Here is a 25,869-nt window from a genome sequence, read left to right as displayed (position 1 = left end):
TTTGAGGGTAGGGTTGTATCAACACGGGTGTTCTTAACCCGAAAAAAACTCTTTGAATCTGGTGGGTGGTGATATTGGTATGCTGCAGGCTACACTCATGTTGATTTAAGGGGTGGGTGGAACAACAAATATGCTCTGGTGGTGGGGGTAGTTCGCAACAGAGCTCTTAGGGGAACCAGTACCCTACCCTACAAATGAGACTGTTCACCATGTGTTGCTCGAATTACCCCTACTTTTGACCATGGAGCTCACAGGCAAGTATTGGTGGGTAAATGAACTGTAACCGCTGGACTAGGTAGGGTACTACATGCCCTTTAAATTACCATATTGTCATTGTGCGAGGAGGTGGTAACTTACATGGAAATTTTGCATAGCTCAGTTGGCATCCGATACCTAGTCCGGGCCTTCCGACCCGGCATCGGCCCGGGCGGGTGAATGGTCAAGCGCGTAGTTAAGTGAAGGTATCAGTTAAGTTTGGGTGACAGCAGGTGTTCGTATAGGTGTTTGTGCTCTGTCTTTTCTCTCTCCTGATTGTCCTCGTACTGATTTTTGACTTAACTTTTAAAAAGATAGTATGCCGGTGATTTGACTTTCTCAAGACATGACTCTGTGACAGATGAAGGCAGGAGACGAGCAAGGGCGGGCTCCGATCACTGTGGCCGCAAACAGGCTCACAAGTTGGTCGGTCATGAAGAGGGATGCCAAGGAAGAGGAAGAGACCTTGCAGAAAAGGGAGAGGCAGCCGCGGAGGCCTACACAGTACTTGTTGATAGCGTTGCACGGTGCGGCTGCTACACGGAGCACTGGGCAGGGTGCTTGAAGCACCGTGGAGCAAGCTTTGATTATCTTAGATCTGGATCGGGCTGCTCTATCACCCATATGCATTACGATTCCCTCGAGCTCTCAGCTCCTCCGCGCAACGTGAGGCATTCTCGATCATTACCGATATTTGGCATGCTCCTCTCAAGGGCCTCCAGCAAATTTTGTGCAGAGCTCGTTTGGAATCCTCCCCTCAAACATTTCGGAGGTGTCAAAGATCGAGCAAACCCGACGGACCCGTAGAAGTTTCCGTCTAGCTTCCCCCTATCAGAGAACTGCATGCTTGCCACACCGTTGAAGCATGCGCAGGAGGACAAGACCCATGCGAGAGCGATACTCAGTGACTGCCGAAACAGGCAAGCACGCAAACGATGAAAGCCAGGGTCCCCATACACCACACTGCATCCTGATTCTCCTCTTTCTTACGAAGCTGCTCCTTTTCTTTGCCAAGATTGCTCCTCTCAGGGGCCTCCAGCAAAGTTTGTGCAGAGCTACCAAACGACTGCTTGTACTGGCCCGAAGGAGACAAAGTAAGCATAAGGCAGAGCCGGGAAACAGCCAACACAGAAGGAATATGACGAAGCTAATGATTACAGCGATGTAAGAACAAAACACAGGTTATTCAGCTAACCGAGAGAATGATCATAGTACAGATTGTTGGGAAACGGTGTATGACCAGGAGAAGAGAAGGGGGAATGCCGGGGACGGGGATTGGAGAACGAGGGAAACAGAGAACAAATGGGAAAGAACAACTGAGCTCCGTATTGCAAACAAAAAAAACAAAACTCCTTATTTTCAATATTCACTGATCTCGCAAATCGCTAGATATACTTGCCAAGGCTCTCTGTCCATCAAATTGATCACCTCGCTAGCAGTCATTTCTAAGATTGATCATCACCTTCCCCCAACACTCCTGCATTCTTATGAGGCTGCATGGAGCAGCACAGGAAAGCTGAGAAGGATTGACAAGAAAACCTTTGGTTTAGTCATATAAAGAGAAGGATAATTTGAGTTTTGACCAGCTCATCCTACCTGTCAGAAGATCTTGTTCAATATTCTCATGTATCGACTAGTATCACTGTGTTTGTATGATTGAAATATGGGAGCTTTGCTTTGCTTTGATTCATTCTCAATTTAAAGTTAGGCACGCAACCTTCGCCTGCTTCCTTTCCTCGCCTTTCTTCCATCCATATGTCTCCAACGCCCCGCAGTCTTCGACAGGACTTATCCGGAACACCGGCATCCTCTCTCGTGGAATGAGGAAGATGATCTCGACCTTCCATACAAGACCTGCAGGAATCCCGAGGGCCCTGAGAGTATCCAAGAAGAAAGAAAGCTTCAGACTGTGCTTCTCGGCCACGGTTACCTGCACAAACACTGCCCTTTTGGCATCCTTGTCTACAATCACAGCATCGTATCCTCCTTGAAGCTCGCTGATCGGTCTGAAGCACACCGAAGTGGTAGGGAGAGAAATCTTGAGTTGCAGCGGATCAAAGAACACTATGCTACGACTTTCCCAAGGCCGAGCCTTAATTGGTCTGCTACGTTTTCTGCGGTAAGTCAATCTCAAGCCCCGTTGCACCTCCTTGAAAAACATCAACTCGAATAAGGTTCCCTTCACTGCCGCACTTCGTGTGCCAAATTTCGAGCAAATCCTCGTCAACTCCTCTTCTTCAACCTGGAGCATAAGCCTCCAGGAAACATACATGCTCACTGGCAACCAGCTCACAACACCGTCAATCTTGAAAGTTGCTATCAGGCGATTGACTATCTGCATCGAAGAAGGGCCTATACTACCCCGAAAGATAAGCTCTAAATCTGGGGAACTTAGTAACGCTCTATCAATCACTTCAAGCACCGTATCTGCGGTCATTTCGAACATGTACCGACATGAACCACCAGCGAGGTAATGCTTCTGCCTGACCCGTGCTTCTTTCGAGCTAGCTGTCTGCGTCATCTCGATACCCCATTCTCTTAGCCTCGGAGAAAGCGAATCCAGATCCATCTCCAACACGCCTTCGACTTTCTCGTAGAACTCATCTGACTGCACTGCCTCCAAGTATTCATGCATTGTCCAAGAGACGACGAGGTGCTCCTCCAGTTTCATGTCCCTATCCTCCTCGTAGTAGGTTTTCCCTCTAGAAGCCATTGAGGTCACCACCACCAACCGTCGATTGCTTCTGTCCATGTCCCGCCATTTATTGCATGCAATAAAGGCTCCCAAATGATCCTGTTCGTGTCTTAAGAACCCATCCAGTACAACAAGACGCCTCTTGCCGTCGGACCATTCTCTGAGCAACTTCTCCACTATTTCTTTGACAGCTCCCTTGTCGATCACGCACGTTCGTCGCATACTACCTACAACCTGAACACAAAGAGCGTTTAGTACAGCTTTCAGCCTGATGATTGTCACACTCCAATCGTTCATGTCTAGCATCAACGAAAAGGATAACGTCGCCGTCGTCTTCCCTGTTCCTGGCGAGCCCTGTATCCACCCCAGGGCACCTCGTTCAAGCACACGCTCTCTCAGGAAAATATGCTGCTTCAAGAAGGCTTCTCGGCAATAGAGCAGTTGCTCGTGTTGGCTGTCCGCATCTGCGACTATGCTCAAGTACCTGCTATCTAGACGGAAGTACTTGTTGTCATGGCAAAAGCCCATGCGATCAAGCCCAGCATCTGACTCTGTCCAAGCAATTCTTTCTCCCGAGAAACGACTTTTTGGACGGTACTCCTCTTTCAATTGAAGAAGCTGTCGAAGCTGCTTCTTTTCTTTACGAAGCTGCTTCTTTTCATTACGAAGCTGCTTCTTTTCTTTACGAAGCTGGGCCTCTTTCTTACGAAGCTGCTTCTTTTCTTTACGAAGATCGGAATGTCTCCTCGGATCCTGTAGACCTACACTCTTGATCTCATCCCCTATCAGCTTGATCTCTGTCTCTACCCCCTTGATCTCTGTCTCTACCCCGTGGATCTGTTTATCTACACTTTTGATCTCTGTCTCTACCCTTTTGATCTCTTTCTGTATCCCCCTCGAGCTCTCAGCTCCTCCGCGCAACGTGAGGCATTCTCGATCATTACCGATATTTGGCATGCTCCTCTCAAGGGCCTCCAGCAAATTTTGTGCAGAGCTCGTTTGGAATCCTCCCCTCAAACATTTCGGAGGTGTCAAAGATCGAGCAAACCCGACGGACCCGTAGAAGTTTCCGTCTAGCTTCCCCCTATCAGAGAACTGCATGCTTGCCACACCGTTGAAGCATGCGCAGATGACAAGCAAGCTACACATGGCATGTACTGGCACGTAGGAAGCAGGCAGGAGCCTGCCCATGCAGCACTACTTTTAAAAAGTCCTTTTATAAGATAAAATAACTGAAAAACAGAGAATACTGTTTAAAAAGTCCTTTTATAAGATAAAATAACGGTTACTTAACTAAGAAAGTTTACTCAACTTTAAGTAAAAGAAAGGGCTCCATATATACAATGTATGTGGAATATGTGGAAGGATCTCTGTGACAGACTGAGATGAAGGCAGGAGACGAGCAAGGGCGGGCTCCGATCACTGTGGCCGCAAACAGGCTCACAAGTTGGTCGGTCATGAAGAGGGATGCCAAGGAAGAGGAAGAGACCTTGCAGAAAAGGGAGAGGCAGCCGCGGAGGCCTCGGGAAGGGACTGGTAGAGGCAACACAGTACTTGTTGATAGCGTTGCGCACGGTGCGGCTGCTACACGGAGCACTGGGCAGGGTGCTGGAAGCACCGTGGAGCAAGCTTTGATTGCTCAGTCGATAGAGAGAGAAGGAGAGCTCAAGATGAGAGTGCAGAGGCTGGAGGAAGAGCTGCGAGAGAAAGAGAGACTGGTGGAGGGGATGCGCAACAAGATGAACTCCATGCTGCACATTGCAAATGACTGCGGGGCACAATGGACAGGAGTGTGGCTGACACTGAAGGACCAAGAGGACCCAAAGGACCTCTCCACGTTGCTTGACATGCAGGCCAAGAATGCTGAGGCAATGCAGATCGCAGCAGAGATCACTGGGGCTCAGAAAGATCTTAGGAAGGAGGGCGAAGACGTTGAAAGAGGCGGAGAGGAGGCCAGGAAGTTGATGTTCACGGACTCTGAGATACGAAGCCTATGTGGAGTTCCGCTCTCAGGAGAGATGTACAGCTATGTGAGATGGAGCAAGCCTGGTGAGTTGCAAGTCGGAGAGCTGGTGGCCGTGAGGAGGCAGAACTCGGTGATGCAGATGCGCTTCTGTTGAGCTCTGTCTTGACCAGTGTTGTTCCAGTTGGTGGTCTTCGGCATTGTAATTCTCTCCCTCACTTTCATCCATGAGATCATTTGGTTTCACCCCTCAGGTGTTTGCGATAGTTGACGGGGTTGAAGACAAGGTGGATGTTACCATTCAGTGTGCGAGCAGATATGGTACACTAGATGTCTTACCGCTTCCTCTCAGTAATTTTGCTGATCTTCCGCAGCCAAAGGACGTTTGCGGAAAATACTCTCTCATAACAAAATAGGCAAGTTTGCCCCTGCTGCGTTTCCGCACAACTACCACGAGGTGATGTGTGTGTTTGACGTGTTGTTGAGGGGGCGGGTGAACGGGTGGTCAGGCAAGGTACAAGGAATACATCTCCACCAAGAATGAGGTGGCAAGTGTTGCTCAAGAGCAAAGATTGTACTCGACGTGTCTAGTTTCAAGCCGAATCTCATTTCCCACAGGAAGCGCACTCTGTCGCAGTATCCACGAGACTTGCGTTCTTGGTGCGAGCTAGGAAGGTTGTATCATAGCAGAAAGGAGCTTGAGTTGGCGAGGGATGCATATGAGAAGGCGTTGAAGGTATCCGTGACCTTCATTTCTTTACTCCCTCACTCAGAATCGTCAGGAGGATCCTTTCGACTATGTCACGTTGACGAGCTATGGAAGGTTGAAGCTGGAGGAGGGCGACAAGAGTAATTAGTCCATGTCTTGATATCGCGAGCATCTGAAATCTTGTCGCAGCGTTCGCGACATGGTTGTTTCGAAGGGCAGGAGTACAACAGACTATGCGAAGCAACGAGGTGGAGCTGTCGTTTGGGACAGGAGTCTCTCTTACACGTTTTCGTGCAGATTTCTTTGACCAATGAGTTGAGGGACAAGGCGTTGGGTGTGAACAGTCTTGCAGATGGTTCTCTTGGGCTGGATTAAAGCTTGACAACCTGGACTCTACAAGAATCTCACTGTTATCCGCTCGCCGCAAACCTAAAATGTACAAAGTGTACTGTCATTGTTTCATCGCCTTGTACGGACTAGACGGAAAAATTGATCGAGAGAGCGACAGGCTTCTGCATTTACAGGACTGCACGGATGTTGACGATGTTGACAGAAAACTTGAGGATGGCGTAGACTGTAAGTCCCTGCCAGGCTCCGACGAGTCCCGGAAAGTTCTGACATCAAGGATCACTAGTGGGCAGGGAGCGCTGAGAGCAACGGGGAAGGCAGCTCGACGTACCCAGAAGGTCAGCCAGCTTGCGAGGTTGGCGATCAACATGACCCGCACATAATGGCGGAACATCCTTGAGCCGATAAAGATGCCGTCCATGACTTGCCCGAAATTTACTCCGAGCTGAAGTGCGAGGGGCAGTGAGGACGGCAAAGAAGGGAAAGGGGACGGGAGACCTGAGACAAGCAGGCAAACACTGTGATCTTCTGAATCGCCGAGATCTGGCACGAAGGGGGTTGAGCGCGACTTGAGACGAGACAACTTGACCTCACCACTTCAGCATCTGCCGTGAAGAAGGAAGAGAGATAGTTCGGCACTGCCCATTGAATCACGGTCGTGATCCCATTCAGCCCTGCAAGCACTTTGGCACGCGTTCCCTCCTCCTCCTCCTCCGTCGTCACCCGCGGTCAGCAGGAGCATCGTCCCCACGAACTTGCGCACACTCCGCCGGCTGCATCCATACGGGTCAACCCCATCCCTCCCCCTGTTACCAGCAGAGCGCCGACTCCTCACCTCTTGGACATCCGGTACTTGGGCAGGAGGCTCTGAGACGCTAGGGAGAGCGGGCTGGCGATGAAACTGGCATCGCACATGAGCCTTTGCCAAAACCTCCACCTGGACCCACCTCAACATCCACCAGGTCTGAAGAGCAACTTGATGTGCTGCCGCCGCCACCAGCTCCCCAGCTGCCTGCTCTTGTCATGAGGATCCTCTCGAGTACGAGTGATGAACACGAACCGCAGCGGTCCTCGAGGTCAACGAGGTCGTCAGCCCCGCACAAAACGCCCCGACGAAAAGAGCCGAAGAGACCTGCGGTGGTCATGAGGTGCAGACAAGGAGGAGAGACATCCGAGGACCTGGAGGAAGGGGATGAGCTCTTGCGAGCTCGGGACGCGCCAATCCTTCCAGAAGTGAAGCCTCTTGTTGATAGATACGATCATCGAAATAACGCCTGCAGTCTTTCATTCTTCATCCTTCTCTCCCTCCTCCCTCCCCCTTCCCTCTTCTCTCTGAGCCCAACCCTCCCTTCCTATTTCTCACTCTCTGTCTGTCTGTCTGTCTACATCACAAGCACACAAGGCTCACCCGCATACGATGCGAGCATGGTGGCCAGCGCTACACCTCGAATACCTTCAGGCAACAGGAGACGTCAGATGTCATCAGACGCACAGGAGGAGATGAGAGCTTCAAACTCTGTGCATACCCCAACTGGAGACCAGCAGGGCGTCGAGGATGATGTTGGTCAAGGAGGACACGACGATGCCGATCATCGGGGTGCGAGTGTCTTTGATCCCCAGGCAAGTCCCGATGACGACGTTCTGACCCAAAATCGCCTGCAGGAGCATCAGGACCGCGCGGAGAGCTGAAAACCAAGTTCTACCGGAAACGCCAACGAGCGAATGTCAAGGTACTCGCAGGCTGGTTTGAAACTTGCGAGTTGCGCCGACATGCCGAAGCCGAACGAGAGAACTTGAGAGGAAGCAATCTGAGGAGCGAGAGGAGGAGGTGTCTCTCAACTTACTCTTGTCTTGGAAAGCGAGCATGACGATGTACAGTGCAGTGCCAGCGAGTGCAGAAAGGAAAAGGCCGTTCTTCAACGCCTTTCCTGCTGCCTCGTCCGTTCCATCCGAGTTCGCTACGATGGAAGTGGTACCCGTGCAGAAGAAACTGACAGTGCAAGCCAGGAAGTTGAAGAAAGCACAGTTGGCTGACAGCGCCGCGAGTCCAACTGTCGACGCTTCTCCTGCCAGTTTGTTCCCTATGAACCACGTGTCTATGAGCGTGAGCGTCGGGTCCGCCAGGCAGAGAGCCAGCGCTGGCACGGCGATGCTGAGAATGTCTTTGACGATCGTTCGGGTACCGATCTCGACTTCATCGTTCCACTCCTTCTGCAGAAGCAATGCAGTCAGAATATTCACCGGCTCTCTCCTCTCTTGGCTCGCAGCTCACATCTTCAGCTCTGCGCGTGAGACGCCGCCATGGCCTCTGGCCCACGACAGGACTGAAGGTAGCCCTGCGACTGTAACATGCTGCATGCCAGCTCGACAAGGGTGACGAGGTAAGAACGGGGTGAGGACGAGGAAGAGGAGGAGAGAAAGTGATCATGTTCAAGACTTCCCCCCGCTCCCTCAGGAGCAGCGAGCCGAGCACGCCATTGCGGTGGAGCTTCTATGGGGGAATGTGAAATTTTAAATTTAAAAATTTGGCGGCAAGAAAAGTGGGTAACAAAGTTGGTCTGACCGTGGCACTTGAGGTTCTTTAATTTACATGTGAACTAGCGATTATCTTACATCCTCACCCCTGAGGCTCCTCGTCCTCAACCTCCCACTTCTCTTCCTTCCCGTTCGGCGAGAGAATCCCCTTCCAGAAACAATCAGCTCTCCGTCCAGTCTCCCCCCTCCGACCTCAAACCTGCTCTTGTCCGGCGGGCTTCTTCTCTACAGCCTCTCCCTCGTCCGCTGCACCAGCATCTCCTGTCGTCTCGGACGACTCTTCGTGAACCGCTTCCTGGTTTTCAGCTGAAGGGTCCGCTGGGTCTCCAGCTGAGGGATCGGCCTCCTGGCTTTCAGCTGGAGGATCGGCCTCCTGGCTTTCAGCTGGGGGATCGGCCTCCTGGCTTTCAGCTGGGGGATCGGCCTCCTGGCTTTCAGCTGGGGGATCGGCCTCCTGGCTTTCAGCTGGGGGATCGGCCTCCTGGCTTTCAGCTGGGGGATCGGCCTCCTGGCTTTCAGCTGGGGGATCGGCCTCCTGGCTTTCAGCTTGAGGATCGGCCTCCTGTTTTCCAGCTGGAGGATCGGCCTCCTGGCTTTCAGCTGGGGGATCGGCCTCCTGGCTTTCTGCTGGGGGATCGGCCTCTTGGCTTTCAGCTGGGGGGTCTGCAGAAGCATCCTCAGGCTCAAGCTTTCCCTGCTCTGATCCCCCCCCGTTGTGCTCGGGAAGTTGAGTCTTGGGGCCGATCAATCCTGTATCGGCAGTCACCCTGAAAGTAGCACAAGCCTGGGCCGCACCGAGATTTGTGGGCTCAGGGATGAAGTCAGTGTTCAAGAGGTCCACGACTTCCACATCCCTGACAGACTCGTCAGTAGTCTCGCGAGTCAGAGAACTGTCTCACCTCCGCGCGCTCCTCTGCTTCGAGGCCGACTCCTGCCTGGCGTGTTGCACGCCCCGATCATCGCCCTTGGGATTCCCTTTGAGGTCGTTTCCACTCTTCTTGCTTCTCAAGTACTGAGAAATCGGATCAGCAGCCATGGCCCTGAGCACGTGAAGCCCTTGCCTTCTGGATTCTATCCCGATGTTCCTCCCTGGAGACGTTCTCCTTCTTCTTCTCCTCCAGACTCTTCTGTTGTAACAAGAAGTCTTCGGGTCAATCTTCATCGCTTCCAAACGATTCATGCACACCTCCTTTCTTTCCTCCTCCAGTTTCTGCTTGTAGGCGGCGATTTTCTCCTTGAGCTGCAAGGAAAGAGATCAGTCAGTAGCACATCATCGTAGACTCCGAATCCCCCCACCTTGGCTCTCCTCTGAGCTTCATTTTCTCGCTGCCTTCGTTTCTCCTGTTCATTCCCACAATCAGGAAAGGGCGATTCCATGGCGACTACAAGGACCTGCTCCATCGCCTTCTTGATCACAGCCTCATCTCGCAGCCTTTGGGCTTCCTGCAGTGCCTTCTCTTCCCTGAGATGAAGTCAAGAATGGCGAGGACGTGAATGGGGAAACTACCTGTACTTGGAAAGTTTCCTCCTGAGGTATGCCTGGGGTTCTACAATAAGAAGTTCCTAGTTGACATGGAGGACTTGCCTGCCGGCGGTACATTTTCTTCAACTGCTCGTCGTTCGTCATGCTGGATTTTGATAGCAAGTACTTGTCAAACTGCACCAATGTCAGTATTTCAGATCCCCAGCGTCTTTGCTCTTGCTGACGTTGTCAAAGCTCGACGAGTCTCTGTTTCTTGACGTGCTAGAGTCTTCTCGGTGTAATCTGTGCGAAGAATTTTCTAGATGCCATGGTTGTTATGTACAAGAGACTTCATCAATCGACATTCACCTTGCCCATCACTCTGCCTGCTGCCCATTTCTTCCCCATTTCTCCTCAAACGAACGCCCTTGCGAGGCAGGGCTAATGAGCTTTCCGATCGATCGGTGGTGACTTCGACGAAGATCTCCTCGAGAATCCTTAACACGGTTTGAACCGTTTCCCGCCTGGAATGACCATAAAGTTCATCCCCGATCTTGATTCCTTAGATTCCTCACCTTCTCGGTTCATTTTTCCACATGAAGACATGTCTCTCCAAATCGAAACGAGAACTGTCAACGCGTCAGCTCCTCCTCCCCCCGCTCCTCCTCCTCATGGTCTACTTGGAAGTGAAATGCTTTGCGTGCTCGCGCAAGTTGAATCTCGGCGCCGTATTCGATTCCCTTGTAGGAGAATCATCCATGAATGAGCCCTCGCCTCGTTCTTCGTCCAGAAAAGATTCCGAGGGTAAGAGTTCGCCTCGGGCTTTCTTCAGCACAGCCATCCTTTGCTCAACCTCCATCCGAGCTTTCAAAAACAGCTCCCTCTCTCTCGCACGCGCCTGCAACCATCATCTCAGGAGCCAGCAGGAGCCTAGCAAACAGCCACCCACCATCTCCGCCTGCTCCTTCTGCATCTGCAGCCGCATCTCTCGTTTTCGCTTGATCTCTGCGATCTCGGCTTCCCTCTTCTTCGTCTTGGGGCTCGTCGGCCTGCATTGCGACATCCTATCAGACCCCGAGAGGCCTCCTCTGAGTTGCATCACCGCATGAGCCTCTGTAATGGTCCTTCAGGAGGAGGAAGAGACATGCGGTCATCATCGCTGTTTCCGTCCGACATGCTGCTTCTGCTATCCCGTCCTCCCCTTCCCCTTAGGACCGATGATGGCCGGCCGGGTACCAGGCTCTTCTTCTCCTTCTTCGCTACCTGCAACACCGGGTATGAGTTGAACTAGGTGATTCGATCGCTGTAGGAGTTCCTGTGAGAGGACCTCGTCCTTGGTAAGGACATTCGGGAGTTTCTTGGCCTTCCTGTCATCTTGATCCTCTCTCTTGGATATGATAGCCTTCTTCCTTTCTTCCTCCAACTTCTTCGCTCGCTCAAGATTCGCAGCTCTTCTTTCAGCTGCTGAGATTTTCTGTGAGGGAGCTTGAGGAGGCTAACCCATGGTCAATAGGAAGCACAGTATCTCGAGGAGAAATACCTGCGGCTGTTTCAAGTCCTCCTGCATCTGCAACTCGGGGCGTGAATTTTCTCGATTGAGTTTCGGTTCTCTGATACGATCCTTTGGTGGGTGCAGAACAACGTTGGGATTGGGTTGGGGAACCTGCAGAATTCGACTCACACAAAGAAGGAGCTGAAAGAACAGACCATGGCAGGATGTTTTTCACTTCTAGAGCTTCTCTCAGACGATAATATCGTATACGCTTCCTGTTCATGCACAAGTCAAATGATTTCACTCAGGTAGACTGGTTGCTTAACCTTACGGGGACTGTCCACATCAGATAGCAACACACTATCATCTGACTCAGCCGAATGAATGTATCTAGGTGGTTCATTCTTGACTCCCTCCTTCATGTTCTTCACAATCGGGGCCTGTACACTTCTCTGAACAAGCTGCACGGGCTTGTCACGACGAGGAGCCTCATTAACGCTCTTCCGGTTGATGTCCGAGGCCCCACTAGATTGGCTTCGGACCACATCTTGGGCTCGAACTTCTTGTGAGGCTCGTACCAGACCTATCAAGGCCCCCAGCTCCTGAAACAGTGACGCTATTGCTGGATCAAGTTCTTCCTTTGATTTGATGACAGTCTGTTCCAAGCACGTCAGGGAAGTTAGATGTAGAGGGCCAGACTTGCCTCAATCAGATGCTTTATCCCATCGTTGAACGCGCTACACGACAGCTTCACAATGCGATGAACTAACGACAACACATGCAATCTCGTCTCCAATCTTGGTTGTTCCTTTCTATGTATCTCGATGTTCATTTCTTTCAAGACTTTGGACCCCATCAATGCAACGGAGAGACAGAGCTTGACAAGTCTCTTAACGAAGTCTTGTACCGATTCATAGGTTCTGAAACGATCCAACAAAAAGATGAAAATATCAGAAAATTCTTCTTTCTGTTTAGAGATGCAAATCTGGGCCAACACGTCCAACATCATTAACCCATGCGCAGGTTCAAGCCTAGGGCAAAGCTTCAGGCTATCGGGGATAGGTGCAGGAGAACGATTCAGTCGTTACCGAGGATGTCGAGAGAGAATGGACAAGAAAGAGTGGTCGAAGTCAGAAACTCCGTGGCTCTGGACTTTCTTCATGTAGGGCTCAATCAAAATACTCAATGGCATTCGAGGAGTTGATTGCAGAATGTTTCCCAAGTGCGTCTGAATCAGTTTCCTGTCGAATGAAGTCATGAGAAAGATGCGATGAAGAAATCGGATGAAAAAGATTAGTAACAGACCTCATCTCCGTGTTTGAGTACCAAGTCAGCAAAGCTTGAACCACCAACTTGTATGCCAAGCTGGAATTCGAGGATCGAGCGTCAATGAACCCGGAGAGTAGCTGAAGCAGCGCTTGGTTAGCTGAGAATGCAGATTGCAAGTCTTCAGCACTTGTCGCAGTCTGTCCTATCGATCCATTGTTAAGATTGTTTTCATTTTTCTTCTCCAGATCGCTTGATGCAGGATCTGGTTGAGGTAGCAAAGTGCGGAGCGTGATCCAGAGTTTGTCTTGTAATCCCTGAATAGAAGCAAGGTCATTGAGAAAGCCGACCCAAAACGTGGCGAGAATGGTGATAGCTGCAATTCTGTTGCTTCGAGGCCTTGATGCTGGGCTCTCTCTCTGTATGAATTGGAGCATCTCAATCAACCCCCCTCCTTTGACGAAAACTTCATGGCTCGAAGGATCCTGCAAAATATTCGTCAATCCATTGATTCCACGTTGATCGCTGATGAAACAAAACAGCACGGCTTACATTTGCAATGTATTTCAGAATCGCACTAAGAACATTCAGGTTCTCCGCATCGTCAAGCAGCCGGGCCGGAAGCTCTACGGCAAACAAAGCACGGATGTTTGCGCGAGCCAACGAGAGTAGAAGTGTTATGATGAGTCCACGAGAAATCATGTCTCTGTGCTTTCGAAAGGCATCTAGAAATGTTGATATTGCACCACCACCCATCTCTCTTCTGGACAGCCACATCCATAACAGAGAACTCCAATGCTGGTCAGTCCTGCAGGTTGAAGTCTCCCTCAATATCTTGCACGCCAGTTGGACCGTTGAATTCGAACTGCTCAGAACGGCAAAATGCACCACAGACAAAAATACATGAACATCGTTCGCATGATACATCTCTTTTTGCAGATCTGAGTTGGACTTCAACGTGACCAAGATTTTGGATTCCAGTTCCCTTAAAATCTGCAAATGTGTTTCATCGGAAACGTGTGGCCATGCAGCTTTGCAGAAAAGAAGTTTGATCTTCGGCTGAAAGGCGCAATGTCAGGACAGATCAATCTGAACAAATAAGAACGATCATGCAATGGATATGAAGTTACCTGACCAGGTTCAACCAGGATCTGGATCGCGTCATGCAGATTCAAACCTAAGGAAGTGGAAAGTATCGTGGAGATAGCATGAATCATCGCGCTAAGCACGTTTCGTTCTGCGTACGGTGAAGGATTGCTTTGGACAGAAGAATAGGAAGCTATGTTGATATTGAGGTGGTTGCCGGCATGTTTGAAACTGGAGCCTTCGGAATGAAGCCCGTAACGATCGTTATTCGGACTTCCGTTCTGTATGAAGGGAAGCATCGCGTTCTGATTTGCACCGAAATTCGAAGCACTTCTTACAGGTGAACTTAATCCAGCAGGAAACTCACGCGGCACGGGCCTGTATCCTTGTGCTGGAGTGGATTTGTGACTATTCCCACCAGACACCGGGGGTCTGTTGGAGCGATCATCTGGCTTCATAGGCCTTTGAGGTTGATGGACATCCTGTATTTTTGTCTTGGCATCATCATCAATCTGTTGCATGATATTCAGATTTCGCTTCTGCGGTCTTGAATTATTCGGCGAAACAGCTCCTTTCCCCTTCCCTTCCGAAGATTTCTTCATGATCTCTAACAACAGGCCAACAGCAATGTCCTCATCCCCTGCAATGATCAAACTCTTCTCGTCTCCAGATATGCTTATCTTGATGCGATTCAGCAGTGATGACAGAATGTTCCAAACATACAGTCTCTCAGATGCAGCCAGCTGATGGTTATCGTTTGGCTGCTGCTGCATAGAAACATTGCGCAGATTTTGAATGGAGTTCTGGTCTTTCATCAGAGGCTGCTTGTTGCCAAGAGCTTTCAGCATGATTGAAGCCATCAATCTACCGGACATGATCCCTTCCGCTGCCTCTCTCGGAAGTTCTACTTGCCCATGAGCAGTCTCCCTCCCTCCAGCGATCATCCCGATCTTTTCTAGCCATTCGAAGACTTCTTGGCTGACGATCATGCTCGCTGTTTGTGCGCTCAGCTGTCAGCTCCTGTGAGTCGCCTCGTCGCCTTCCTCTTCTTGCTCGCACGCATCCTCCTCCATGAAGCTGCGCCGGGCCGTGCGGGTTCCAATTGAGAACCCGCCATGTCGGTTTGAGACGGGTGTAACGTTTGGTCGCAAATCATAACGGTCCATGGTACATTCTGACTGAGATTTGTAGAACGGTTGTCAACGGTTTCCCGTAAAGACCCATGCAGGCTGTGCAGGTGCTGGAGGGTTAAGGAGGGAGGGGCTGGGAGATCGCTGGGTGAGTTTCTAGCAGCAGCAGCAGCGGATGATGATGAGCTCCATGGAAGAACCTGAGTCTTCACCAGACCTTGATGAGTCAGCTGCCGCCTGTGATCCAACTGAGAGGAGCTCCCAAAGTGAAGCCGACAGCGAAGGCGAGGGGATTGGTGCAAAGTTGATGAAGAAATGCGGCTGGAGACCTGGTGAAACCATTGGAGCCGACGGTTCAAAGGGCCTCTTATCGCCTCTCAAGTCCCGCGTGCGCCTAGATCGCACTTGTATCGGACACTCTCAGTCGCAGTCTATCGATGCTGAAAGGGCAGGGGATTTCCTCAACGTCAAGTCGAATCGAGTTGTCAGGGCTGGTCACGACAAACCAAGGACATCTCGAAGGAAAAAAGGGCAGGGTGTGCACGACATGGACATCAGGCACACGAGTTGGGTAGGCAACGTGCACTCTCCTCGTTGTAAATACGATCCTCGACACAGGTGGGCAAGTTGCTTTCATGCGATCGATCGCTCCTCTGATTCTCAGCTGTTTGCAGGATGGAATTGCGCAAACTAAAAGCACATGAAGAAAGATGTCCTGCAAACCCAAACAACAGAAATACTGTCGGACTGAAGGAAAAACCATTGCAAGTCAACTAGCTGCAGCGCCAAAACTTGGCCATGCAAATTATATTGATCCATTCGTGTTGGAAAACCTTCCATACGAAATTGTTCTCATATTCCATCTCTGGATTCCTTGTGGTGTCTTGATTGTGCCTTTTCCGAACTGCATGATCTTCTTATTTTATTCGTTGTAGCTGTTACCATACCCAAATTAAATTCGTTTGTTGTAATACTCTTTATTTACAAAACTGTTTGCAATGTACGTGGTTTAATACCCAGCAGGCAGGCCAGCCGTCGGATCATCGAATGTGTGTATTCCCATCAAGGGGTTAGCATGAGGGTCTAGCCGACCGATCTTGTCCACGTAGACTTCAGCTTGCTCCTGGTTAGTCATGGCCTTGAACGGAGCGATGCAGCCCTGCGCCAAGTGAGCAAGAGTCAACTCAGTGAAAAGTGAGTTGCCCACCAAGATGCCGCTCTGAGTGGCCTCTGCTGCGTTACACCGAGCAAGAAGATGTCTGTTGTTGCATCGAGAAGACGCTTGTCAGTTATCTGGGGGCAGTGAGAGACACGATGTCCTCACCGGTTCAACCAGCTCCACGAGTGGATGCGCCGGCCCTCAGGCTCCGCCATCTCTGTCATGCAGGCTCACTGACTTGATTCGTGTCTTGTTCCAGGTAATCAACATCATAGGTCAGCACCTCGTCTAGGGTGTCATTGAATACATTGACTAGTTTCTTGGTCCTTCGCTGCCTCTCTCGCTCACTACACGCTTTCCTTCCCTGCCTGCCTGCCTGCCTTCCTGCCTGCCTGCCTGCCTTCCTCCCCTTGTCCCCCCTCCCTCCCTCAACCCGGCCCTTGCCAGCCAGCCGATTAGCCACCATGAAGAGGTAAACGGGTCCGGTATCCGGAAGTATCCGGGAGGATATCCGTGATTGGGTGAACTGGGCTACCTTTTCAGGCCCAGGCCATGGTGTGGGGGAAGGTGAAGGGAGGAGGACGCGTGTTTGGGGTGATGAGTGCAGGAAGTGAGGAGATAGAGGAAGCACTTGCTAATGTCTCACAGCATATCAAGTCCTCACAGTCTCTCCCTCCTTCCTCCTCCTCCCATGGTCAAATTTCCATCGACGGACTGCACTCGGTTCGAGTGATAGATCCAATTTCAAGGGCGTACGCGCTTGTGTCTTCGGACATAGAGGAGACGATTCGATCTGATATCGCGAGCAAGAAGAAGCAAGCCCAAGATCATGAGACCATGCTCAAGAAACTCGCAGGTAATCCAATCTAAACCTTTTCCACATGTTGTGACTGTCGACCTTTCCAAACAGAAACGCCTCAGTACGTCAGAGAACAGGCGAACTCCTTGAGCTCGCTGCTGGCTTCGTCGCAAGACGCAGGATTCATTGAATCGCAAAGAAGGTTGCTGGAGCACCGCGAGCAGGTTTGGAACCACTCTTCCAAGGAGGCAGAAGAGGTTGAGGACGACAAGCAAGTGGACCTCGTGCTAGTTGGTGGAGGAGACTGGGAGTCTAGGGTCTATGACGGCAAAATATTTTATGTCAACAAGTCTACCAGGGAAACCACGTGGTAACTTACGTGCGAGCTGAGGTGTGAGGTTGAGAAACTGTGTGCACAGGTTTCATCCCTTCACTTTGAATCAGCCGCTGCCTCTGGGTTGGGAGAAGACTCGGGATGAGGGGGGGAGGATTATGTACCGTCAAGTGAGTATCGATCTGCTTGTCTCGTCTCTCATAGAAGGGCAGGGAACCCAAGTCACGTACGTCCACCCAAGCCTAAACCCTGCCTACCTCGAGGCCTTGTCACAGCAAAACTCTTTATGGCGACGCCTTACTCCCCTGATGGACTCCACGCAAGAAACACACGTCAATGACTCTAAAAGCTCATTTCAACCTCTCGTGCAGTTCGTTACCCCACAGCACAGGTAACACGCCGCCTCCTCATACCCCCGGAGGTGACGAGCATGCAGGGAGCTTGACGCACGACTGGCTACATTCCTCGCCAGCACTGCAGGGAAACCAGCTTGGAGCACGACGAGGGGAGAGACAAGCTCGCTGGTGCTAGTCTGCCGCGATGCAAGAGATCCGGTCCTGAAGCTTCCGCAGTCTCCAGCTAGAATGGCAGGCGCAGGATGGGTGCTGGCAAACCGAGAGGGATTGGAGGGTCTGACGGTGTGCTTTGAATGCCGGTATGAGGAGTTGGAGTTTGCAAGTGAGAGGAATGACGAGGTGCAAATAGAGCGATGGCTGAGGGGTGGCAGGAAGGCGACGATCCGTTGCTGATTCACAGGTAGGAGGTTGACGAGGAGGTGTAGGACGACTTGACGATCGTACAGCCGACTGAGCCCTCTTTGTCCATTCGTGAAAGGAGAGTTGGCAAAGCAAAGGTTGCAGGAGCAGAAGGCGCAGAACATGGCAATTCAAGAAGGACGTCAGGAAATCCTCCCTTTCCGCCCGATCGTTAACAAAGGAGCTGTCACAAGCCCTTCGATAGGTACACTTTCATTCTTTCGTGTATAATGTGTAAAAGTTATCAACATTGAACTGACACGCGAGGAAACAGAGCAAAACACCTTAATTTCTAGTGAAAAGGTGAATTTTATTTGCTAACTTACATTGAAACTTCTTACATGATTCACTTTTGTCTTGAACAGAACTTGGGTCTCGTCAAATCTGGGATTCTGACTTCTCTAAAGCAAGCAGGGTACGAGCATGTGACTGATTTCGCTTCTGATGACCTTACATGTTTGAATCCAGCCTGCTTCAAAGAAATACTTCGATTCCAGCTTCAAGCTTGGAAGGAGTGTAGAGCTGTACCTGTAATCCAAGTGCCAGTCATAAAACGACGACATGGCTTGTAATTCATCGTAACATTTCATCTTTCAGACATGCAGATCGGGAAGAAGGGAAAACTTTGTCGCGGCAGCACGTCTTGTCTTCTGGCTGAATCAGAGGCGTTCTCGTCTGAGCCAGGGGGTTCGCCCTGAGGGCTCTGCATTCTCTCCTGCACGTGTTGCAAGCTCATGGCATACACGCCCTTCCACGTACTCGCTGGGGTAGCAGCCCCTGCACCTCCCCGCCTGCTGAAAGTTTCCTTGTACATGGACTTCCATACGTCGTTCTTGCTCAGCCTCTGCAGCCTGCTCCTGAGCTCTGAGCTGAAGTTGGACATGCTCAGAGGTTGATGCCCTGGGTGATGCTCCACCGCTGAGAATCGTTGCAGAGCTGTAACGGTAGCCTCCTTGTTCTTCTCGTCCGCCGTCCAGTCGTTGATGGTGACTCGTTTCAGATTCCTCGTCCTCCTCGCGTTCAACCATCCTCGAGGAACCGTCGAGACTCGCGGCTCCATCTTCCCCGATTCCAGCATGTTGCTCGTGTACCGCTGCGTGTGCGGCCTCTCTGGCATGCTGCTCTTCTTCATCCTGTCTGACAACCTGGTGCATGTCTGCTGCGCGTACAAGGAGATGGTCTCGTCCATGATCTGCTCCAGGTGCAAGTCGATGATGCCCTTCACACTGTGACCTTCGTCCTCGTCGTGCTCCTCCTCCTCCTCGTCGTCGTCGTCGTCCTCCACACCCCACAGGATGTTGTCTACAAGGGAGCTGATGATCTCGTCGAAGCTATCCTGCAGAGAGGCTATCTTCCTGACAAGCGCCTCCCTCTTGGTTCCCGTCGGCCTGTTCACCTCCTCATCGCCGACTCTTCTCGGACGAAGCTCTTGCTTCACGTACGCGATCGCCATGAAAATCCTCGGCAGCTGTGAGACGTCGATGGCCCTTGCACCAGACTTCTCCTTCTTGGCATCGAGCGGAGAAAGCAACCGATTGTGAATCTCCAGCGCTTGCCATCTCTGATTTTCCTTCCCTTCACGACCAGGGATCTCGTGGTAGTTCAACAAACCCATGAACTGTTGAAAGGCAGCGCCCCGATTGATAAGGTCAGATGTCGTCAGTGGAGCTTTTATGTTTTCTTGATGAATCACAAGAACTTTTGCAAGGTAGTGAAATCCAACTTCGTTCCTCTCTTGCACAAAGGTATTCTCATAGATGTATTTACGGATTTGTTTGGCCCTCTGAGTATTCAGCGATGCTTTGATGATGTTGTTTCGGTCTATCTTGCTCAGTCCAAGTCTCTCTCTATCCTTTTCTTGTGCTACAAGGAGGCCTTGCTCTGGAAACTTGAGAGGGTCTGCCATTACCCGCGACCAAATGCTCTTGAACCTCTCTGGGCTCTCCGACGTCCTGAAACCCACGCGGTGCCCGACCTCGGCAAGTCGTTCTATGAAGGGCCTCAAGTTCTCGATGGAGATCCTTCCGATGCCGTTCTCGTCAAACTCAGACCACACAGACGCGTAGAGCTCGCAATCGTCTCTGTTGAAGAGAGAAACTACGTCCACCTGCGCCTCGAAGAAGTAGTTGATCAGCGTTGCGACAAACAATGGTCCGAACACAAAGTTGCAGCCCAGCCAGAACCCGAGAAAGTAGATGTAAGATCCTGACCCGATCCCACAATCTCCCGGCACTCCTGCAAGCAGGATAGGATGCTCTGCCGCCGGGTTGGCAGTACAGTATGGCGGTAACACAGCTCCATCATACACGATGTCAAACCACGAATCTCCCGTAGCAATGCGGAATAGCAACATCATCGAATTGTACAACGATGTGAAGTTCCATCTGCTATCAATGACGATACCGATTTTCACGTTGGGAAACATGCTTTGATCCATTCCAATAGAAGCAAAGAGGAAAATCCATATCCCGAGGAAGAAGAGTGCACTAAGGATGGATGGAATCGCCCCGAGCAGCGTTTGAACCATGAGCTGCAATGTCTTCACTCTCCGCACGAGTCGGAACAACCTCAAGACTCGAAGTAATCTCAGGAACGTCAGACCATTGAGCAAACCACTCGCATCCAGCAAGCTCAACATGACTATGCAAAAATCGAAACAGTTCCAGTTGTCTCTGAAGTACGGGCTCCATACACGCAATTTTCCCTTTACATGCTGTCCAGATGGTGGTTCCTTGAGCCAAGTTATAACACCAAAGGAATACATCTTGGCAACGAGCTCAACAGTGTAAATGATTGTAAAGATGATGCTCAGGTACACCTTGATGTCTCTGTATAATGAATCAGAAGGGAAATGCTCTGTAGCCATCCAGAGAGTGTTGAGAATAATGATAATCATCATCAGATTGTCGTAGGTCTCGCTGTTCAAGATGTCATAGAGCTGTTCTCTTCCTGGCATATATACATTAAAATTCCCGCAAATGCTGAACTTGTTGACTGGTTTCACTGGTCTCAATTTCAACGACAAGTTCCTCTTCATCGTCTCTCCCGTCGCATACCATTTGCGCTGATCCTCGGTATAGAGTGCAGTACCAGTCTGTCGTCGGATGTTGTCTATCATGACACCGATCACCAATTGCGAGACAAAAGCGTTGGCGATGAAGATGTAAGTTATCGCAAACAGAACATTCGCACTTCCCGCTGGATTCTCGCTAGGCTGTTCAGAGACGATGTACGGCGGCTCTCCGTTGGGGCATCCATTATCACCGATACTACCGTCGCTGCAAACAATTTGAGTTCTTCTCGGAATGTCCATCATTGAATGAAAAATTGGCCTCAATGTATCTGCAGCGACTAATCGCAAGAGCGTGATACATGCATCCCCGAAATTTTCAAAGTTTTCGGGATTTGTTGACCATACCCGTGGAACTAGAATCTGCTGATACAAGAACGAGCCTACTTTGTTGGAGCATAGAGTTCCATTGGGATGCTTTGGATCCATGAAATTGCAAGGGACCTTTGGTAATCCGCCATAGTTGTTCCCAATACATTGTTCAAAATTTGCGATAGCATCATCGTTGCAGGAATTCATCCGACCCTGAAACAAAGAGAGTCCAATAATTCCGAAAATACTGGAAAGAATGCCAAGCAAATTTAGAACATGAAAAATTTTGGTCAGACTGGAGAACAATGCTGCAAGCAGGCTTTTCACTATGGGAACATTGGATTGCAATGGTCGGATCACCCTGATAATTCTAATGGTTTTGAAATTACCTAGTGATGCGTTGGAGAAAACATCGACCACCAAAATCAATATGAAGATAAAGTCCATGGTATTCCAACCACCTTCTTCGGTGACTGAAAAGAAGGGTGGCTTTCCCTGGGGGAACTCAAGAGTCTTTTTGACGGGTTGCGCTTGATGAAACAAGCCAAACGCCATCATTCGCATCAAGATTTCAAATGTGAAGAATGTAAAGAAGCCAACGTCAATTAGATGACGAACACTGTCCGGGAATATGGGGGCGGTTGGAGGATCGATTTGCAGCACAACGACCGACATCACAATCGCTGTCGCCACAAGCAAATTGAACCATCTGTTTTCCACGAGATCATAAACAAACATCCTCAGTGCGGTATACAAGGACATCAGAGTTAGTATGAACGAAGCTTTTCCATGCGAATCATATCCATGTGCGATGTTCTGATTCTCGGCGGATTCAATGACAACTTCCCACAGCGGCTTTGATTCTTCTCGTCCTGCAACTCCTTCCTCTGCGGCTCGTTCTGCAACAGCTTTGCTCCATCTGTCTTGAAACTCCTTCAGTTTGTCTGGGTCAAGATTTTGTTTCCTCAGACGGCCCCATTGTTCTTCCAATGGAAAACTCTTAGCTTTGCCGTCTATCAGATCGTTTCTCAACACTTGATCTCGTTGGAACAATTGAATCTGCATCGCAATTTTTTCGTCTTCATCAAATTCAAAATTTTCCATGATGAGGGCTATAAATATGCGAAGAACAATAAAATTTGCAAGATAGTAATATGCTACAAAGAAAAATAATCCAATTACATTACTGTCGCTGTATCCAATTTCAAGATTATGAAAATAGCTTTCTCCGAACAAAAATTCACACAGTGCTAGCATAGCAGCAGCAAAGTACTGGTAATCATTTCTCCGTTTGGCAAAGGCAACTGAGCTCTTGAACAATGCGTGTCCAAACAGTGAACTGAAGGCTATGAAAATCAATGTCACCAGCATAGTATAGAACATATTCGTTGGACTTCCAAAAGCTTGTGCAGTAAGCCTACGCAAGCCTGTGAGGTGTCGTACTAACTTAGCGATGCGAAAAGCCCTGAAAGATTCCAGAGCAACCATCTGGAAGATGTAATCTGACCCCAGACCCAAAATATTTCCTGTCACAAAAGTTGTAATCTTCCCAATCACGGGAATAACCACGAGAGAAAAGTCAAATATATTCGATAATTCCACAAGGTAATACTGCAAACCTCCATAAGCGTAACCTTTGATTGCCGCTTCAGCAATGAAGAAAAACAATGCAAAATATCCAATGTCGCTCAAGAACGGATTCATAGACAAATTGAAGCCACTCGCAGCCAAGCCAACTGCATTGAGAAGCACCACAAAATCTGCCAATAGCGCAAAGAAGGAGGTGCCTGCGTCAGCTTTGCCCTTTGCTCCCTCAGTAGCTGGTTCATGACTTGAATTGCTCGAGTCGATACCTTGAGAGTCTGATGAATCTTCCTGGCTCAAGTCATCCTCCTCATCCTCCTCTCCTAATTCATCCAGCAGGTCTGCATTTTCGATTTGAAACTGAAGCAGTTTCCCTTCGAGGTATTGCCTAGTCTTAGAGCACGGAAGAAGCTCGAGGTTGTTTTGAGGGTAGATGATAAATCGACCTGCTAAGACAAGATTGTTGCTTGCGCCCTGCATCACAGAAACTCTGGCGATTTCAGATTTCAGCTTTTGATAGCAGGCAATCTTCTTTGCTTTGATCCTTTCGTTCTCCCATTCAGACGCCACCTTGTTCAATTGGGATACAAGAAAAAGGTCTGAAATCCATCCCAACAAAAAATAATTCAACGATATGCAACGTATTACAAACCAGAACCATGATCGACAAAAAGGAAATCTCCATTTTTCCATCTCTTTCTTTGGTATGAACGGTGGAGTTTCAAATGAATATGTTTTCAAGTAAATTCTGTGTATGAAGGGCATTCCAACAAACCCCAAAAGCCACAACTTCTGAATTGTAAAAGGATCAAAGAGAAGTATGACTTCATGATCACCAGCTTGGTTGTTGTCGTCCGTGCTTCCTTTTCCCTGCTTTCTTTTCATCTCATCCCTCTCTGCCTGAATTTTTGCTTTTCTCGCAACCTCCTCTTCCTGATGTGTATTTTCAGTGTACATTTCGTTTCACACAAACATACCTTCTTTGCCATCTTCGCTTCGGCTTCTTTCTTGACTCTTGCATAATTCTGTCCAACCGTGGCGACTGTCAAATTCAGCAAGCAGAACGAGCCCAGGAAGACAGTGATCATGAAGTAGATGACCGCAGGCAATCCAGTCGCTTGCGTACACGCATCCATCAAAAGAGACCACTTCTTCTGGTAGAAGACAGCCATCACCGTCTATCAACTCGGTAAGTAGGGTTCTACCCGCCCACATCATATCAAGTACTCACCAGCGCAGCTACAGCCATGTTGTCAAATCCCAGCATAACACTTATGGGAGGGACATCTCCCATGAAACACAAGTCTGTCCCGCAGGAGCCGGTAAGGTCAACGCATACTGGTGAGTTATAGGCGTCCAACTGAGGGCATCTGACAGAAAGCGAATCAGAGAAGAATTGCAGCAAGAAGGCTGGGGATTACGTGCACAGCTTCAATGGTGTCAGCTCAGCGCAAGTGTACTGCTGGCCCCCGACACTCAGGTCGGAGATTGGAGCTCCATTTACTATGGTGGTCCATGGAAAATTGCTAAGATCAGCATTGTTGTCCTGGGCGGCTTTGAGATATTCCTGGTATAATGGCATATTCACAGAACAATTTTTAAAGTTGATGGTATTCAATGGGCTTGATTTGTATTTTTCAGGATTGTAAAAGTGAAAGGCTTCTTTGATCGTCAAAGCTCTACCACAACGGTAGTAAAGCTGCCCAAGACTTCCGAACAGATAGATTCCAACCACACCAAAGAAGAGAAGAGCGAACGCCAAAAGAGCAAGCACTGGAGCCATACTGGTTATAGCGGATTTGACAGTCTGTACAACCACTTTGGAAGGCAATAGAACTCTTATCCTACCCAGTGGCTTCAAAAATCTCAACATGCGCAGAAATGCAATATTGGGAAAAGCAAGTCCGACAGCATAAGGAAAGACTTGAATCTCCGTCAGGTATGAACCCCAATTCATGATGTTGACGGCAGTATCAAGACGATACCAGTTGTCGGAGAAAAACTCCACGTACCCAACCGTAAGCAGACCCACCAACCACTCGGAGTTAAAGACAATGCACGAGCAGAGTGAGACGGATAGCAGAAAGTCTGTGTAGGACTGAGGCTGTATTCTCAGATCACTGAGCTTGATAACTGTGTTGAAGAAAATGTACATCAAGAAGAGATTTTCCCAAAACCTTGAGTTTATCAACCAGAAGAAGAATCTTCCAACGAGAGACCTGTTGTCCGGATGGTGCGGTCCTGCTATCCATTCTTCCCTCCAAGATCGTGGCATTTTCTCTAGACGAGGCCGGTGACTTCCAACGAATCAGTGAGCGGATCTCAAAGTTTCACGACAAATGATCAGGACGGTGCGAGTGATATCTGGAGCATCTAGAAAGAAACATGTTGCTGACGTAAGCTGCAATAGAGAAACTCGTCGTCATGCAAGTGAGAAGCATCTGTCATTACAGAAGAGGCAACCTTCAATTTCACTGAGTCTCACATGAGGAGCGGCTGCCCTGGAGAGCAAGTCCCAACCGCAGGCTATGCCAGCCTTGGTCTCTCCCTCCGTCCTTTTCCCGACAGCATCGGTTTGTGCGAGCTATTCTTGGATCGTTACTATCCGATAACGTGCCCGCCCCGGCCGGGGGGGGGCGGTACTAGTAGTACGTTTGAGTAAAAAGTAGCCTGTACGGTATGGCTGATCGGACAGACACATGCAGCCAGCGTAGGGTATTTTCCCCTGACCGGGCGGCCGGGCGTCAAGTTGTCACAAGTTCCGCCATTCATCAACGTGCAGAGGTTGTAAGTGATGTCAGTAAGTTGCCAGACGGCCCGGTGAGGAGTCCGGCGGGTCAAGTTACTGGTACCGTACGTAAAGGACTTGTTACCAGGCTGCGGGCCCGGGCCCGGCCGGCGCGGCCGGCGCGCCG

General features: G+C 49.9%; 8 protein-coding genes across 8 annotated transcripts; 4 read left to right on the top strand and 4 right to left on the bottom strand.

The window, feature by feature from the left end:
- Positions 1–1,929: 1,929 nt before the first annotated feature.
- On the bottom strand, positions 1,930–2,931 carry GUITHDRAFT_150589 (hypothetical protein). The gene has a single exon (XM_005839517.1). The coding sequence runs from the start codon at positions 2,924–2,926 to the stop codon at positions 1,949–1,951; it is 978 nt and encodes a 325-aa protein (XP_005839574.1). The 5' UTR covers positions 2,927–2,931; the 3' UTR covers positions 1,930–1,948.
- A 1,404-nt stretch (positions 2,932–4,335) lies between these two features.
- Positions 4,336–5,997, top strand: GUITHDRAFT_101757 (hypothetical protein; the record flags this gene model as incomplete). Its single annotated transcript, XM_005839516.1, has 9 exons — positions 4,336–5,046; positions 5,098–5,115; positions 5,168–5,234; positions 5,288–5,370; positions 5,423–5,487; positions 5,532–5,649; positions 5,696–5,762; positions 5,812–5,870; positions 5,920–5,997. The coding sequence occupies 9 exons, from the start codon at positions 4,336–4,338 to the stop codon at positions 5,995–5,997; spliced, it is 1,266 nt and encodes a 421-aa protein (XP_005839573.1).
- A 2,823-nt stretch (positions 5,998–8,820) lies between these two features.
- On the top strand, positions 8,821–9,276 carry GUITHDRAFT_65000 (hypothetical protein; the record flags this gene model as incomplete). Its single annotated transcript, XM_005839515.1, has 1 exon — positions 8,821–9,276. A coding segment is annotated over one exon (456 nt), but the record flags the coding sequence as incomplete, so codon positions are not given.
- A 128-nt stretch (positions 9,277–9,404) lies between these two features.
- On the bottom strand, positions 9,405–14,925 carry GUITHDRAFT_161228 (hypothetical protein; the record flags this gene model as incomplete). The annotated part of the gene is made up of 24 exons (XM_005839514.1): positions 14,179–14,925; positions 13,856–13,902; positions 13,651–13,718; positions 13,278–13,488; positions 12,765–13,210; positions 12,548–12,700; positions 12,238–12,379; positions 12,038–12,115; positions 11,786–11,920; positions 11,675–11,734; positions 11,508–11,630; positions 11,283–11,462; positions 11,070–11,230; positions 10,917–11,016; positions 10,648–10,865; positions 10,543–10,596; positions 10,337–10,491; positions 10,213–10,286; positions 10,091–10,162; positions 10,013–10,044; positions 9,898–9,967; positions 9,802–9,846; positions 9,692–9,745; positions 9,405–9,517 (listed from the first exon to the last, which is right to left on the bottom strand). Coding segments are annotated over exons 1-24 (3,411 nt in total), but the record flags the coding sequence as incomplete, so codon positions are not given.
- Positions 14,926–15,116: 191 nt separating this feature from the next.
- Positions 15,117–15,718, top strand: GUITHDRAFT_101755 (hypothetical protein; the record flags this gene model as incomplete). Its single annotated transcript, XM_005839513.1, has 2 exons — positions 15,117–15,559; positions 15,616–15,718. 2 exons carry the CDS (start codon positions 15,117–15,119, stop codon positions 15,716–15,718), a joined length of 546 nt encoding a protein of 181 aa, XP_005839570.1.
- Positions 15,719–15,950: 232 nt separating this feature from the next.
- GUITHDRAFT_101754 (hypothetical protein) lies at positions 15,951–16,324 on the bottom strand (the record flags this gene model as incomplete). Its single annotated transcript, XM_005839512.1, has 3 exons — positions 15,951–16,100; positions 16,149–16,200; positions 16,266–16,324. 3 exons carry the CDS (start codon positions 16,322–16,324, stop codon positions 15,951–15,953), a joined length of 261 nt encoding a protein of 86 aa, XP_005839569.1.
- A 328-nt stretch (positions 16,325–16,652) lies between these two features.
- GUITHDRAFT_133646 (hypothetical protein) lies at positions 16,653–18,043 on the top strand (the record flags this gene model as incomplete). Its single annotated transcript, XM_005839511.1, has 7 exons — positions 16,653–16,667; positions 16,749–16,956; positions 17,011–17,269; positions 17,319–17,403; positions 17,446–17,624; positions 17,670–17,911; positions 18,036–18,043. 7 exons carry the CDS (start codon positions 16,653–16,655, stop codon positions 18,041–18,043), a joined length of 996 nt encoding a protein of 331 aa, XP_005839568.1.
- A 531-nt stretch (positions 18,044–18,574) lies between these two features.
- Positions 18,575–25,229, bottom strand: GUITHDRAFT_101752 (hypothetical protein; the record flags this gene model as incomplete). Its single annotated transcript, XM_005839510.1, has 5 exons — positions 18,575–23,553; positions 23,791–23,887; positions 23,932–24,132; positions 24,186–24,324; positions 24,376–25,229. The coding sequence occupies 5 exons, from the start codon at positions 25,227–25,229 to the stop codon at positions 18,575–18,577; spliced, it is 6,270 nt and encodes a 2,089-aa protein (XP_005839567.1).
- Between the last annotated feature and the right edge of the window lie 640 nt (positions 25,230–25,869).

The sequence above is a fragment of the Guillardia theta genome (assembly GCF_000315625.1).
Source record: "Guillardia theta CCMP2712 unplaced genomic scaffold GUITHscaffold_8, whole genome shotgun sequence".
NCBI lineage: Eukaryota > Cryptophyceae > Pyrenomonadales > Geminigeraceae > Guillardia > Guillardia theta.
The sequence above is the reverse complement of the archived record's forward strand: the minus strand, read 5'-3'. Positions and strand labels throughout refer to the sequence as shown.

Coding starts and splice junctions, on each gene's coding strand:
- GUITHDRAFT_150589 (XM_005839517.1), bottom strand. CDS start 2,926: ATGAAACTGGAGGAGCACCTCGTCGTCTCTTGGACAATGCATGAATAC.